Genomic DNA, 17,288 nt, shown 5'->3' with positions numbered 1-17,288 from the left:
AAAAATCATTAGAAGCATGTGGGTTCCTAAAGAACTCATTACTACTAAAGATAAAGATATCCTACACAAATGGATACCTAAGGGGACTAGGATTTTGGAAACTAATGAATATGGACCCAAAAGAATTTGGGTACCAAAAATCAAAAATTAATCTATGTTTGTAGGGAAAGGAGCATTGCTACAAGGAACGGGAAACAAATTCAAACTCATGGTACCTTGATAGTGGATGCTCGAGACACATGACCGGGGACAAAAGCCGGTTCATAGAGCTTAACGCCAAAAATGGAGGAGAAGTGACTTTTGGAGATAATTCAAAATGTCATATTGAAGGTATTGGTACTATAGGTAATACCTCTTCCATACAAATTAAAAATGTTTTGTATGTGAATTGATTAAAGCATAATCTTTTGAGTATTAGTCAATTGTGTGATAAAGGATTCAATGTCTTATTTGAAATTAATGGTTGTAAAGTCATTAACATTGCATCTAATCGGATTATGCTTGTTGGTCATAGAATAGGAAACATTTACATGGTGCATTTAGATTCTATTGATATTACTAATTTATGCCTAGTTGCTAAGGATAAGCATGATAGTTGGTTATGGCATAGGAGACTAGGTCATGCTAGTATGAGTGTTTTGCAACGGTTAATTCAAGGAGACTTAGTAAGAGGGTTGCTTAAGCTTAAATTTGATAATGATAAAATCTGTGATGCTTGTGCTAAAGGAAAACAAAAACGAGTTTCTTTTAAATCTATTAATGATGTATCAACTAGTAGAGTATTACAATTGATCCATTTAGATCTTTTTGGGCCAACTAGAACTACTAGCTTGGGTGGAAAACAATATGCATTTGTCTTGGTAGATGACTATTCTAGATATACTTGGGTTATATTCTTAAGTACTAAAGATGAAGCATTAGAATATTTCATCACATTTTCAAAAATAATCCAAAATGAAAAAGGTTACTCTATAACTAGTGTTAGAAGTGATCATGGAACTGAATTTGAAAATCTTGGATTTATTGAGTTTTGTAATTCTAATGGTATTAGCCATAATTTTTCAGCACCTAGAACCCCTCAACAAAATGGAGTTGTTGAGAGGAAAAATCAAACTTTAGAAGAAATGGCTAGAACCATGCTTTGTGAAAATAATTTGCCAAAATATTTTTGGGCGGAAGCCACAAATACCGCTTGTTATGTTGTAAATCGAGTAATGATTAGGCCAATTTTAAAGAAAACTCCATATGAAATTTTCAAAATAAAAACCTAACATTAGTTATTTTCATCCTTTTGGATGTAAATGTTTTGTTTTAAACAACGGTAAGAAAACCTTGGCAAATTTGATGCTAAAAGTGATGAAGGAATTTTTCTGGGTTATTCCTTAAATTCTAAAGCCTATCGTGTATTTAATAAAAGAACTTTAGTTGTAGAAGAGTCTATACATGTTGTTTTCGATGATAATCCCCTTCCGAGGAAGGATTCTTGTGTGAATGATGATGTAGGTGTTATAAATACAAATGACGTTAGACATGAAGTTGGAGAACCATCATCAAAGGAAGAAACGAAAAATGAGGAAACTCATGATCCTCTTGAGAATCCAACCATTAAAGAAAGGGAAGTATCTTATCCAAGAGAGTACAACTATGTCAAGGATGGTGAAATTATAGGTGATCCATCAAAAGGGGTAACAACTCGATCTTCTCTTAGAAATATTTGTAATTATGTTGCATTTATCTCATGCATAGAGCCTAAGAATATTAAAGAAGCATTAAATGATGAACATTGGATTATGGCTATGCAAGAAGAGTTAAATCAATTTGAGAGAAGTAAAGTATAGACATTAGTTGAAAGGCCTAGTAATAAATCTACTGTAGGTACTAGATGGGTATTTAGGAATAAGCTTGATGAGAGTGGTAATATAGTGAGAAACAAGGCTAGACTTGTTGCTCAAGGGTATACTCAAGAAGAGGGCATAGACTATGATGAAACATACGCTCCCGTAGCTAGGATGGAAGCAATTAGAATGCTATTAGCATTTACATGTTTTCATGAATTTAAATTATATCAAATGGATGTTAAAAGTGCATTTTTAAATGGTTTTATAAAAGAAGAAGTGTATGTGGAACAACCTCCAGGTTTTGAAGATTCAAAATTTCCAGATCATGTTCTTAAATTGACAAAAGCTCTTTATGGTTTAAAACAAGCTCCTAGAGCTTGGTATGAAAGATTGTCAAATTTTTTAATTGAAAAAGGTTTTTCAAAAGGAAAGGTTGACACTACATTGTTTTTAAAGCATAAAGGTAAAGATTTATTAGTAGTTCAAATTTATGTTGATGATATAATATTTGGTTCTACTAATGACGTTCTTTGCCAAGAATTTTCTAAGCTAATGCAAAGTGAGTTTGAGATGAGCATGATGGGGGAGCTCTCATTTTTCTTGGGACTCCAAATCAAGCAAAGAAAAGATGTCATCTTCATTAATCAAGCTAAGTACGTCAAAGATATGCTCAAGAAGTTTGGACTGGAAAATGGGAAACCTCATGACACTCCAATGAGCTCTTCTACAAAGCTTGACTTAGATGAAGGAGGTAAATGTGTGGATGTTAAATTATATAGATCCATGATTGGCTCATTGCTTTATCTAACCGCAAGTAGACCGGATATTATGTTTAGTGTTTGCTTGTGTGCTAGGTTTCAATCATGTCCTAAGGAATCACATTTACTAGCTGTTAAGAGAATCTTTAGATACCTTAAGGACACTCCTAGTTTAGGACTTTGGTATCCTAGAGACTCTAGCTTTAGCTTGCATGCCTTTTCTGATGCGGATTATGGAGGATGCAAATTAGATAGGAAAAGCACCTCCGGTACTTGCCAATTCCTTGGAAATATGCTGATTTCTTGGTTTTCAAAGAAACAAAATTGTGTTGCATTATCTACCACTGAAGCGGAATATATTTCAGCCGGTAGTTGTTGTGCACAAGTTTTATGGATGAAACAATAACTTTTTGATTATGGAATTGAAGTAGGTACCATTCCTATCAAGTGTGACAATACTAGTGCTATTTGTCTCACTAAAAATCCATCCAACACTCTAGAACTAAGCACATTGAAATAAGACATCACTTCATTAGAGACCATGTCACTAAGGAAGATGTAGTTCTAGAATATGTTGATACTTTGCATCAATTAGCGGATATCTTTACAAAACCCTTAGACAAGGAAAGGTTTTGGACACTTAGAAGAGAATTAGGTTTAACTGTCCTATCTTCACTTAGTGTTTAAAATAATTTAGCACTTTTAATAAATACTGAAAAATGCTTATAATAATAATTTTTGATTGCATTCTTGCTATTAGTTAGGGGGAGTTTATGATTCTTAGTGAAAATTAATTTTATGTTCAAATAATGTTTAAAGATTAATTTAATTGATTGAACATAATTAATTTTTGATATATGAGTTGCCAAGACCACTAGAGCCTATTTATTTAGCATTTTAAGTGTTTAAAATGGATTTTTGACATTTTTGTGCTTTATGCACCGATGCATTTAACAATGCATCGATGCATCCCTTTGAATATGCATCGATGCATAAGACCATGCACCGATGCATCTGTCGGGTTTTAGGTTTAAAATCCTCATCTTCTTCATTTTTCTCAAACCCTAAACACTAAAACATACGGCCATTCATCCTACAAACCTGCTACACTCATTAAATCGCGCAAAACATCTCCTCATTCCCCTCAATCCGAATTTTTCAAGGTATTTTCACAAAAACTCTATTTCATTAAATTTTTGAACTTAGGACTAGTTTAGATTAGTTCTAGTTTGAAATAATTATCGGGCATTGGCTATATGATGATTCTAAACTAGTTTCTACAATGAATTTCATCAAAAACGCATAATCTTTCAAAATTATTTTTTTTGAAATTTCGAATTTAAAAAAAAAAAATCGAAAATTACTGATTCAATTGTGTTGTTTTCATGAAAACTATGAGTATTATGACATTAATTTTAAATAGTTTTCAAAACTTTGCCCATTAGGACTTTGTTAGAGAACATTGAATTATTGAGGACTCATTTGAGTTTTGGGATTAATTGTTGTGCATACATGTGTTTTAAAATTGCAGGTGATATTTCTTTTCCGATTTCCCTAACCATGTCTAATCCCAAACGCCCTAGGTTATCCTCGAGTCGGTCTCACCAAAATCGTCCTCCCGCTTCTAGACCTCAAAATCCATCCAATATTCATTCATCCCTCATTAGTACTTGTTTTAACATGCCTGAAAACCGTAGGGATGAATTGTACTCTAGGTACATGAACTCCTTCCAATCCTATCGTATTAGGGAAGAGCGTATTCCTTCTCTACAAGCTATGATAAAACTTGAATTTGAATACCTCTCAATTCTTCGCCGATGGAAGTTTGATAAACTCTTTTCTCTTCAACCCATCGTCTTTCACCAACTTGTCCGCATCTTTTATTCCAATGCGGTTTGTATTCAGAACACAACTCAGTGCGATACTATAGCAATTAGATCCTATCTTTTAGGACAATATATCACTATTACTTCTGAATCTATCGCATCTCATTTTGGTTTAGATGATGAGGGTTTATTTAATGAGAAGGAAGATGTGGAATATCCATATCTCCCTAATGCTAGTGTCAGTACCTTTAGGTCTCACCACGATCGATTTCTTCACTTAATGATCTCTTGGTGGTTTAGACCATCCGCAGGTCGGTACTCCACACTACGTACTACAAACTTATGGTGGATGCACTATATAAAGAACAAAAAGAAAATCAATTTTCCACATATTGTCTTTAGCGCGCTTGTCGATATCATAAACATCATTCCCTCAAAGCATGTAGAAACCCTACCTTATGGTTGTCTACTAAGCAATTTGTTTATCAAACTCGGCCTAGATGTCTCCCTTGACAATCCTATCCCGCTCCAAAACCCAATCAATATCATATCCTTAAAGAAATCGGATTGGAAATTGGATGAGAACACCGGACTATGGTCTTTTCGACCCGGTAAGCAAACCCCGGGAGCTAGTTCTTCACGAGCTGTTCTTCTCGTGCTCCTCCTCCTCCTCCAGCTCCTGACGCTGATGATGATCCAGAGCTTCAAAGGCTTATGAGAGATATTGACGAGGAAGTACCAGCTCAGCAAGATGATCAAACGCCACCTTATTTCCGATCTTTTCTAGAGTCGTTTAATCTACGTTTTGCCTCCATTGAGTCTACGATTTCTGATTTTCAGAGGGAGATGCGTGATCGTATGGATGTTCTGACTCTTGAAGTTCGAGCTCATTATCCTCCTCCTCCCGATCCTCCAATGGAGTAGACTTGCTTGTCATGTTTTCTTGTTTTTAAAACTTGGATTGATTTTGATTTTTGTGCTTTGTTTGGTACTTTGAACTTGATTAGTTGTTGGATGTTTGTTTGAGGATGCTTGAACTTATTATATATATTTGGTTTGACATTTTAACGCTTTATGTTTATTAATTTTGCATCATTAGAAATTTATGACCAAATTATGCCATTTCACATTTTTATTATGAATATTGTTTATGAAAACTAATGGCTAATCTCTCTTTTGATTGTGATCTTAGCAGCCTATTATTAATAAATCAATTGGCTAATGTTTTTCAAAATTCTTGTTTAAAACATTTTTATAGAGTCTTTTTGATTTAACAAAAAGGGGGAGAAAATTTAAGATGTGCTATAGTAAGGGGGAGTAAGTTTTTCAAAATCGATTTCAAAAATAATTTCTTAAACAAATCTTAAAATTACTCAAATGTTTTGTTATATCAAAAAGGGGGAGATTGTTGAAAACATTTTTTGATATTTCGATATAACAAATTAAGTTAAATTAATTTTAAGATTTTACAAATGATTTTACAATTTTATATTCGATTCAATTAACTGAATATCAAATTATTACTCCAAGTTTTTCAAGATCAATTTTAAACCTTACTAAATGTGTAAAATTGTGATTTGTACTTAAACTATTTTTAAAACAATTTTCACAAAGTATTTTGAACCAAAATCAAAGCCTAAATTCAATTATTTGAGGTGATGCACCGATGCATCAACCATGCATCGATGCATTAGTGAATTAATTGAAACATCAAATGCATTCCATGCACCGATGCATTCTCCATGCATCGATGCACTCTGAATATTTTCAAAACATCGAATGCATTTGATGCATCGATGCACAATCCATGCATCGATGCACTCAGGCTATTTTCAAACATCGAATGCATTTCATGCATTGATGCACACTTGGTGCACCGATGCATCAAGTGTTCCAACTGTCAAAATATTTGAATTTTACACTGATGCACCGATGCATCCTCCATCATGCATCGATGCATGAGACGCTCCACCCAGAAAAATTAATTGTTTTCACACTTGAACGGCTCTATTGACTCTACTAATTATCACCAACGTTCAGAAGTGATTCAAGGTGTATTTAAACAAGTTCTGAAGCCCTTGATCAATAAGAAATCATAGAGAAACAAGACAGAAAGCATCAAACACCAAGTTTGTGCAAATCAAGCCAATTTTCCTTTCAATATTCATTTTGCTTTCAAGAACACCATTTGTGCTCATTTGTAATTATCTTTGAGTGTTCTTTTCTTGTTCTAGAATTGTGCAAACATCTTACCTTGTGAAGTTTTTCTTGTAAGTTTGCAAATTTGTAATCTTCTCTTTGGGAAAAAGAGTGTTCTCAAGAATTGGGGTATATTCTTGAGGTTGTTGTAAGGTTATCTCTTTGGCCTCAAAAGAAAGAACAAATTAGTGAATTTGTTGGAAAATCCTTAGTGTGGATAGCTAAGGTAGTGGACGTAGACTTTGTTTGAGAAAGTCGAACCACTGTAAATCGCTGTGCAATTACTTTCAATTTTCTGCAAAAGCTTCCACCGAATTTTTAATTGCCAATTCACCCCCCTCTTGGCCGATTCCGTCAATCGATTAACTCAACAGTTTAGATGTCAGAATATTATTTTATCTAAAGTTCAAAAATCAAATTATTATTTTATATAAAATTTAAGGGTGAAACTAAAAATTAATCTCTTTTACGTCATTAAATTAATGAGTTAATGATTCAATGACTAAAATATAACTATTGATAACATAAGTGATCAAAATTTAATAATTGACAATACAAAAGGTCAAAACATAACTTTTTCTAAAAGCTGTGATTAAAAGTGAAAAAACTTGAAACAAAAATGATCATTTAAATATTTAATCCAAATTTTTTTAACCAGGATACGGATGAAGTTCATTGACAACTATAATGCACTGTAGTTATTGGAGAGTAGAAAATAATGTATTTATATATAATTTTATATATAAATATAATTATTTGTAATTATAGGTAAATAATTTATTTAATTAATAAATTTTATTAAATTATGAATTATCACATTTACCGATTATATATGTCTAGATTTTTATATAAAAAATACAATTATTGGGTTTTTATTATTTTTAAGGAAATTACACTGTTTATCACTGAATTTTATTTATATCCTATTTTGCTCATCATACTTTTAATTTTTTTTACTTTGCTCATTGAACTTTGCAGATTGAATCATTTTGTTCGCTCTACCGCTAACTTTTTAACGGTGCTATGACATAGCACAAGCATCAAAATAATGTCATTTTGAAAAACTCAAATATACACCAAAACGAAGTAGTTTCGAATCCTCTTATTTCCCTCATTGTCACTGTCGGCCATCAAGTTATTTTTCATTCCAATTACCGTCGACCTTCGTTGATGGTGGTCGTTTAGTCCCAAAATTCATGGGTTGATTCATCTCGACCACATGAATCCAAATCTGGTGGTTGTTTCACAAAAAAAAATCTCAAAATCTGTTAATCTCGACTGAAACGTTTTGGCTTCATCACTTTCAATCTCCGATTCATGATCTTTAGAGAAAATTCCGACAAAATGGAGGATAGATTTACACTCAAGGTGTTAAGACGAAGCGACCCATGAAATTTGAGACCGAACAGCACTATCGACGATGGTCGGCGGTGGCATCCGATCACTTTTTATTTTTATTTTATAGTTAAGTGAGCAAAATAAGAAAGAAAGTAAAATTCAGTGAGGAACAATGTAATTTCATCTTTATATTTTTAATTATTTTAAATTAAATAATAAAAAATACACATCATCATACCGTTAGAGAATTAACGGTATAGTAAGGAAAATGATTTAATTAAAATTTAGTAAATAAAATAGAAATATTAAAAATACAATGAGTAAAATAAGAGAGTAAAATAAAATAATAAAATTCAGTGAGTGAATGTATAATTTATCTTATTTTTAATAGTTTTGGATATGAAAAGGGTGTTCTGTATTTCAGTCTACATGTCTTTGGACTCTCTTTATTATTTATTTATTTCTCTCTGAATTTGCTTCTTCTTTCTCCTTTGCCCTGCTGATGGCTTTTTTTATCTGGCTTCAGTGTCAGCCAACGAGTGATTCTTGATTGAATCTTTGAAAGAAAAACACCCAAAGACTATTCTTCACTATTTTTTTCTTTTTATTCCATCTATCCTCTTCGGCTTAAGAGTGAATTTGAAGGAGATTTTGGCTACAAAAACTTTGGGTGTTGTTATTTTTTGAGTGTTTGGTCGATTTTGATGGGATTTGTGTGTTTTGGTTTCTGGGTTTTTCTTGCTTTTTGTTGATCTTAATTTGGGTGAATTCAACAGTGATAAAAAAAGGCTTCAATTTTGTTCAGCTTAGTGATGAAGCTTAAGCTGAATTGAGAGGAGGAAAAATGGAGCTTTTTGGAATCTGAAGTTGGCCTTCTTTTGTTGACAAATTGATTAGATTCTCTGGGATTCCAAGTTTTTGTTTTGGGTTGTGTTTCTGGTGAGGATGAAAGAAGATCCTCACTGGATATTTTGTTGGATGTTTCAAGGACACTCAAATTCCACTGTTTACAGGCTTTCCAAGGTAACAGCTTCAATTCAATCACTTTATTTCTGATTCTTTTTCTCTTTTTCTGTTGTTGAAAATCATGAATTATCCTGTTTCTTTTACAGCATTGACTGTCATTTGTTTCAATTTAGATGATTACTTTCATGGAGTCGAAAGAGGAAATCAAGGAGAGGCAGATGTGCTTGGATTCTCAGCTATGGCATGCCTGTGCTGGAGGAATGGTTCAAATGCCTTCAGTTAATTCCAAAGTCTTTTACTTTCCTCAAGGCCATGCTGAGCACGCTTGTGGCCCTGTTGATTTGAGGAACTGCCCTCGAATACCGCCTTATATACTTTGCAGAGTGTCTGCTATTAAGTTCATGGCCGATCCCGAGACCGACGAGGTCTTCGCAAAGATTAGCCTGACCCCAATTGCTACAAACGTGCTCGATTCTGAAGATGATGGAATTGGAGGCATCCTTGGGAATGAAACACAGGAAAAACCGGCTTCTTTTGCCAAGACATTGACTCAATCAGATGAAAACAATGGAGGGGGGTTTTCGGTTCCGAGATACTGTGCCGATACTATATTCCCTAGATTGGATTACGCTGCTGATCCCCCTGTTCAGAAAATTCTTGCTAAGGATGTCCATGGGGAAACCTGGAAATTTAGACATATATATAGGGGTACCCCAAGGAGACATCTCTTAACCACAGGATGGAGCAATCTTGTGAACCATAAGAAGCTTGTTGCAGGGGATTCTATCGTGTTTTTGAGGGCGGAGAATGGTGACCTATGTGTTGGTATTCGAAGGGCTAAGAGGGGCATTGGAGGAGGGCCCGAGACTTCGTCTGTATGGAATGCTGCTGGTAGTAATTGTTTGGTACCATATGGAGGGTTTTCAGCATTTATGAGGGAAGATGAGAACAAGTTGATGAGAAATGGGAGTAGCAACGGGCTTAGCTCGAATAGTAATTTGATGGGCAAGACAAAGGTAAGACCTGAACATGTTATTGAAGCTGCTACTATGGCTGCCAAAGGCCAACAGTTCGAGGTCGTTTACTACCCCAGGGCGAGTACCCCTGAGTTTTGTGTGAAGGCCTCTTTAGTGAAAACAGCGTTACAGATCCGGTGGTGCTCCGGAATGAGATTCAAAATGGCCTTTGAAACAGAAGATTCTTCACGGATTAGTTGGTTTATGGGCTCCATATCATCTGTTCAAGTTGTCGATCCCCTCCGCTGTCCAGACTCACCTTGGAGGCTTCTTCAGGTACTCTCATCCTACTCGATTTACAATCTTTTGGTTTCTAGTAAGATTGTAGGTGACTTTCAAGTGTATACTCCTCTTTTTTGCGTTCAAAGAAATCCTTTTGCTTGTTCTTCTTGACTTTATCTGGTGCTCTAAGTCATGTCTCAGTTTCCAAATTTAGATTTTTTTAATTATAACCATTGATTTAAAGTCCATCAATGGTTTCTGCATTATCTGTATGACCGACCATGTGTTGTTCTTAATATCAGTTTAAAATTGCGACTCGTTCTTCTATCGAGTAGATGATAGATTGCCCATTTTTGTGGCAATATAGGTCGGATATGTTAATAATTGTGTATCTTGTGCTCCAAACTTATATGACAGGTGTCATTGACCATAATATGCTAGCTTCTTCCTGCTTGCTGCAGTTTTACTTCAGCGTCGGAAAGATGTGTAAACCTAACAACAATTTATCCATAAAATGCTTAGAAAATTGTTTTGTAACTTCAAATGCATTGGCAGGTGCCAACACCGCGATGTGGTTCTATGGCTTGTTGAATGTTCATGATTATAGCCCGTCATATTATACGCCTATTGCAGGGGCATGATTGAATTCGAATTATTTGGATTCCATGAAGGGACATGTGTAAATATGATCTTGCATCATTTTTCTCCTGTAATTGTTGAGGTGTGAATTTTTTGTTGTTTTTCCGACTAAATTGATGATTCTTTTCCTTCAAGTTGTTCTTATTTGTTCAACTTTCATCCTGCAGGTTACGTGGGACGAACCAGATTTGCATCAAAATGTAAAATGTGTAAGCCCTTGGCTGGTTGAATTGGTTTCGAACATGCCCGCAGTTCATCTATCTCCCTTTTCACCACCGAGAAAGAAGTTCATCTATCTCCCTTTTCAGCACCCAGATTTCACCCCTGATGGTGAACTTCCACTGCCAACATTTTCAGGCAACCTCCTTGGGCCCAGCAACCCCTTTCGGTGTCTTCCGAACACCAGCCCTGCTGGCATGCAGGGAGCCAGGCATGCTCATTATGGTCCATCTATATCGGATCTCCACCTCAATAAACTGCAGTCAGGTCTGTTTCCGAGTTGTTTCCCGCCGTTTGATCATACAGCTACACCCAATAGGATATCCAATGGTGGCCTAGTTGTTCGAAATCCCAACATGAATGAGAATGTGTCTTGTGTGCTATCCATAGCCCACTCTACTGAGAATTCTACGAAAACTGACCAAAAAAAGACGCCTTTGCTTGTACTTTTCGGTCAGACAATCCTTACCGAGCAGCAGATCTCTCGCAGCTGCTCGAGTGATGCAGTCTCTCTGGTTCTCAAAGGGAAAAGTTCTTCAGAAAAGAACCTGAATCAGACGGCAAACTTTTCCGACGGTTCTGGATCCACGATCCATCAACAACACTTACCAGTACGTGCATCATGCGAAGGCTTCCAGTGGTACAAAGATAACCACCACGAAGCTGAACCCAACTTGGAGACTGGTCACTGTAAAGTATCAATGGAATAGGAGGATGCAGGTCATTTGCTTTAAACTTCGATTGTCCAAGTGACGAACCGTATTGAAGATTCTCATACTCCGAGCCATTTACGCCACCGTATAGGGATGTAAAAAGTTGACTCGACCTGTAAAACTGATTGAAACCGACCCGAGTCAAAACTGTTTTTGACATGCGCTGTGGCGATCCAAAACCGACTTGAGTCGGAACTGGTGTTGACCTGAACCCGAGTTGGACCTGGAAATTGTGGATCCGAACCCGACCTGCATCCGACATGAGAACGACCTGAACCGAAAATATGATACCCGAACCCGAACTGCATCCGACTGATATGAACCCAAACCCGAGATTGACCTGGTAAATAACTGGTATTACCCGACTTGTTTTCAACCTGACTTGTTTTCAACCTGACTTGTTTTTAACCTGATCTGTTTTCAACCTGATCTGTTTTTAACCTGACCTGTAAATGATCCAACTTGTTAATGACCTGATCTGATATTTACTTGATTTATATATTACCATAGATGAAATTATAAGATTTTAATAAAATTATGAGTTTTTTAGTTTATGATGTAATTAAAAAATTAATATGATTACTTTTTAAATGTTATAATAAAATATTTATTTTGATAATTAAATTAATAAATAGACCTATTATATAAAATTATTTAAAAAAATTAAAAAATTATTTAAAAGTAAATTAGATAAAACATGATTAATAATGCAAAGGAAAATTAATATAGTTTAATTTATATAAATTATATAGTTTAATTTATATAAAGACAAAATAATATTAATAATGAAATTATTTATTATGTAATATATATTAACGTTTTATATTATTAATATAAATAATTTTGGCAATACATTAGTTTACAAAGGTCAATACATAAACCCACTCTTTTATTACAAATATATATGCATTAGTGCTAGTCTATTTAAATTAGGGTTTATGGTTTAGTGTTTATGGTTTAAAGTTTAGAATTAGGGTTTATGATTTAGGATTTAAGGTTTCTATAAACTATATATTTTATTACTTTATATAGTTTATGCATAGTGTTTCTATAAACTATATAAGTAATTTACTTTATATAGTTTATATATATATAGTTTATATATACTATACATGGTTTATACATACATATTATATAAAATTAATAAAATTATTTAAATGTAAATTATATAAAACATGATTAATTAGGTGTTAAATAATTAGTATGTCACATTGCATATTATATGGTTCATAAATAGTAGTACATGTCATCTTAATTTAAATTGCATAATTTATATTTTAGTTGCATGTTAGGTTAATTCACATTAATGGCTCATTTATTTTGTTGTTATGAATAAGTAATAATAAAATCAAAAAATAAGTTCATTTGCAATAGTACTAGTCCATTTACATTAGGGTTTATGATTTAGTGTTTAGTGTTTGTGGTTTAAAATTTAGGGTTTATGGTTTATGATTTAAGGTTTCTATAAACTATATATTTTACTACTTTATATAGTTTATGTATAGTGTTTCTATAAACTATATAATTAATTTACTTTATATAGTTTATATATATGTATAGTTTATATATACTATACATGATTTATACATACATATTATATAAAATTATTTAATAAAATTAATAAAATTATTTAAATGTAAATTATATAAAACATGATTAATTAGGCGTTAAATAATTAGCATGTCACATTCCATATTATATGGTTCATAAATAGTAGTACATGTCATATTAATTTCATTTGCATAATTAGTATTTTAGTTGCATGTTAGGTTAATTCACATTAATAGCCCATTTATTTTGTTGTTATGAATAAGTAATAATAAAACTAAAAAATAAGTCCATTTGCAATAGTGCTAGTCCATTAACATTAATTTAGATAGACCCAATGCAAGCCCACTCTTTTATTACAAATATATATGCATTAGTGATAGTCCATTTATATTAGGGTTTATGATTTAATGTTTAGTGTTTGTGATTTAAAGTTTATGGTTTATGATTTAGGGTTTTTATAAACTATATATTTTATTACTTTATATAGTTTATGTATAGTGTTTCTATAAACTATATAAGTAATTTACTTTATATATATATATATACATGGTTTATACATACATATTATATAAAATTATTTAATAAAATTATTTAAATATAAATTATATAAAACATGATTAATTAGGTGTTAAATAATTAGCATGTCACATTCCATATTATATGGTTCATAAATAGTAGTACATGTCATATTAATGTTTGTCTATTTATATTAGGGTTTATAGTTTAGTGTTTAGTGTTTATGGTTTAAAGTTAGGGTGTATGATTTATGATTTAGGGTTTCTATAAATTATATATTTTATTACTTTATATAATTTATGCATAGTATTTCTATAAACTATATAAGTAATTTACTTTATATAATATATATATATAAACTATATAAAGTAAATTACTTATATAGTTTATAGAAACACTATGCATATTACATTAATATACATATCATACATGCATTAATAAATTATACATATATGCATACATATTATACATACATGCATACATATTATACATACATGCATGCATTAATAAATTATATATACATATCATATATTCGAATTTATAGTCAAGATATTAAAAATTATAATAAAAAAAATTCAAAATAATAGAATTCATGCGCAATTGTTTCCCAAATTGTCAAATAAAATTCCCGCGTTTGTTTTTAAAATTCAAAATAATAAAATTCAAAGTTGGTGACAGGGCTACAATTTTTAGAATTTTGCCCAAATTGCCAAATAATGGCGCGATTGTTTCCGCACCAAAAATCATTCACGCGTTTTCAAATCACAAAAGAATCACATTATTACATTAATATATACATACATATTATATAAAATTATTTAAATGTAAATTATATAAAACATGATAGTTATTTTTATATTAATTTAAACCTCACATTTTAAATTTATTTCGATTTAGTCCCTTATCTATGTGTGTTGTTTAATTTATATTTTAAGATTTAATTTGTAATTTTACATTTATTCAATTTTGTCATTAATTTTATTTTTTTTACAAAATTGATCCATGATTATTTATTTTTCTCTTATTTTACTCGAAATCATATACAATTACAACTTCCAATTCAATAATCACGAAAGATGAAAAATTAATTAATCCAAAAAAATAAAAACGACCCGACCTGAACTCAATCCGTATCTGATAAACATCCGACTTGAATTTTATCTGTCAATGATGTGACCCGATCTGAACGAGATCCGACTGAAGTCAACCCGAACCTGAATTAACCTGGTATTTATCTGCTTCGGACCTGAATTGTTTTGACATGAACTGAAATCGATCCGAACTAAAAATGACCCGACCTGAACCTGATCTGGATCTGGTGTCAAATCAACCTGAAAATAACCCGAACTGATTTGACCTGACCTGAACCCGATCTGGATCTGATGTCAAATCAACCTGAATTGACATGTATCCGATTTTACCCGACCTGCCAAGATCCGACTGAAACATGACCGATTACCTCGTTTTACAGCCCTACCACCGGATGGTACAGTTGCACAGTCGAACAACTTGAGCATGAACAATTCAGGTAAAAAACATTTTCTTTCTACTTTTGCTTGCTCATTTTGTTAGAAATCTTGTTACAAAAAGAAACAGCCTTTCATTGCCAATGCAGTAACATTGAAGAAACGTGCATGGAGATCAACAGTTGTAACGGATTCAAGCATCGGAAACCTACGTCGGAGAATTAATAAACCCTGGTTTTATCGTATACGGTTCGTGGTCACTCGAATGGATACGACTTCCTCCATTATTTTCCAGGAGAAGAATTCAGATTTGGATCATTTTCATTTGATGTCCATAGCTTTGATCAAACATTTTTGTTGGAATAATATTGTTGCTTTGTAGTTCCGGTGGTTCCGTAGGCACCTACATGGCCTTTAATCTCGATGTACTTCATTTATTGTATGTTGATTACTATTTAATGTACATTGTTTTCAACTCGTTGAGCAACACATAAATAAAATCGAAATTAAATTGAATTAAATGAGATATTGGGATTTGCAAAAGAAGTCGATAGCTCGGGAAAGAGTAAAAATAAGTACGAAAAAGCTTTTCTAATAGTCGATTATAAGATAGGCATAATATCAAAAATAACTCCCGATGTTTATTAAAATATTAAAATTGTCATTTTGTTTCTTATTTTATTTTTTGGAGCAGTGCATACCAAACGATTTTAGTGATGAAATAACTGTTATTATTTCTTGATGTCCCGGGTTTAAGTATCAGAAATGTCAGGGGTGTGAGTGTTCAATGTCAAATGGCGAAGAGTTATCTATGAACAGATATTGTCTTATACTTACCTGAAATTAATAAAAATATATTTTCTAGAACATTTTAGCTCACAACGTTTTATTTTAAGACAAAAATACCTCTACCATTTGACATAATAATCACTTTGTCCTTATTTTTTATGTCATTTTAACTCTCAACGTTTCGTTTTAAGTTTAAAAAGGCTCCTATTTGGAGTGTTAATCATGTGTTAACTAATGACTTTCATTTATAGGAGTTTTTTCCCCAAAATTAAATATTGAAGACCAAAATGTTCCAAAAAATAAGGGTCAAAATGACCATTATGATAAATGTTGGGGGCTATTTTTAGTATTATGCCTTTAAGGTAATAATAAAGTAGTAATAGAGGAAGAGATTCACGTGTGGGCTATTTGACATAACTGACACCAATTTTCTTTAATATTCCCTTTCTGACACCGTTTGATCAATATTTCCCGAAGTAGCACCCTTTCTGCTGAGTTGGCAAAGGCGCGTCCCCGGGGACGTGCTTTACCCGTGTTTTCGCCGAGTTGGATGCCACGTGTGGAAGGCGCATCCCCGGGGACGCGCCTTTCGCCAGCTCGACTGCCACGTATTTTATTTAATAATAAATATTTTATTTTTATTTTTATTATAAATTAATAATATATTATGCAAAATGTTTCGATTATAATGTAAGAATTATCAAATGTATTTTGTTAATGTGTGTTAAAGGTGGAGTGAATTATCTACATTAATATGATATAACAATATATGAAAACCAGTTTTGACTTTATTGTAGTTATAGGAAAAATGTATGAAATTATAATATTACACATATGGTTATATTATTATTTTTGATTTTGATTATCGATCTATTAATTTTATCAGTTAATTATTTAAATGTTATCAATCTAGTCATCTCATATCAATATTTAACGAAAATATTGATGCATAAGTTAATAAATTAGTATAATTACATATTTAATCTTCAAGACTTACATATTTTATAAAATTAGTCTTATTGAAAATTTAATTTAATAAATTTAATCCTCCAATCAGAACATGAAATGTGTCATCGTATACATAAATTTTTTAATAACTTTTAATTTGTTTAATTTAATATTTTTCTCTACTTAGAAGGTGGAATTATTATTATATTTAAAAAAATTATAACTAATAATATTAATTATTATATTAAATAAATATATTAAATATATTTATGTATTTAAAAGTT

At 32.3% G+C, this 17,288-nt stretch overlaps 1 protein-coding gene across 1 annotated transcript; it reads left to right on the top strand.

Annotated features, from left to right (window-relative positions):
- Nucleotides 1-8,405: 8,405 nt before the first annotated feature.
- LOC120143042 (auxin response factor 18-like) lies at nucleotides 8,406-11,996 on the top strand. The gene is made up of 3 exons (XM_039157465.1): nucleotides 8,406-8,982; nucleotides 9,099-10,217; nucleotides 10,970-11,996. Exons 1-3 carry the CDS (start codon nucleotides 8,905-8,907, stop codon nucleotides 11,729-11,731), a joined length of 1,959 nt encoding a protein of 652 aa, XP_039013396.1. The 5' UTR covers nucleotides 8,406-8,904; the 3' UTR covers nucleotides 11,732-11,996.
- The last annotated feature ends 5,292 nt before the right edge of the window (nucleotides 11,997-17,288 follow it).

Source organism: Hibiscus syriacus, unplaced genomic scaffold (genome assembly GCF_006381635.1).
Source record: "Hibiscus syriacus cultivar Baekdansim isolate YM2019G1 unplaced genomic scaffold, ASM638163v2 tig00110833_pilon, whole genome shotgun sequence".
Taxonomy (NCBI): Eukaryota; Viridiplantae; Streptophyta; class Magnoliopsida; order Malvales; family Malvaceae; genus Hibiscus; species Hibiscus syriacus.
Note: the sequence above shows the minus strand (reverse complement) of the source record. Positions and strands in the feature narration are given on the sequence as shown.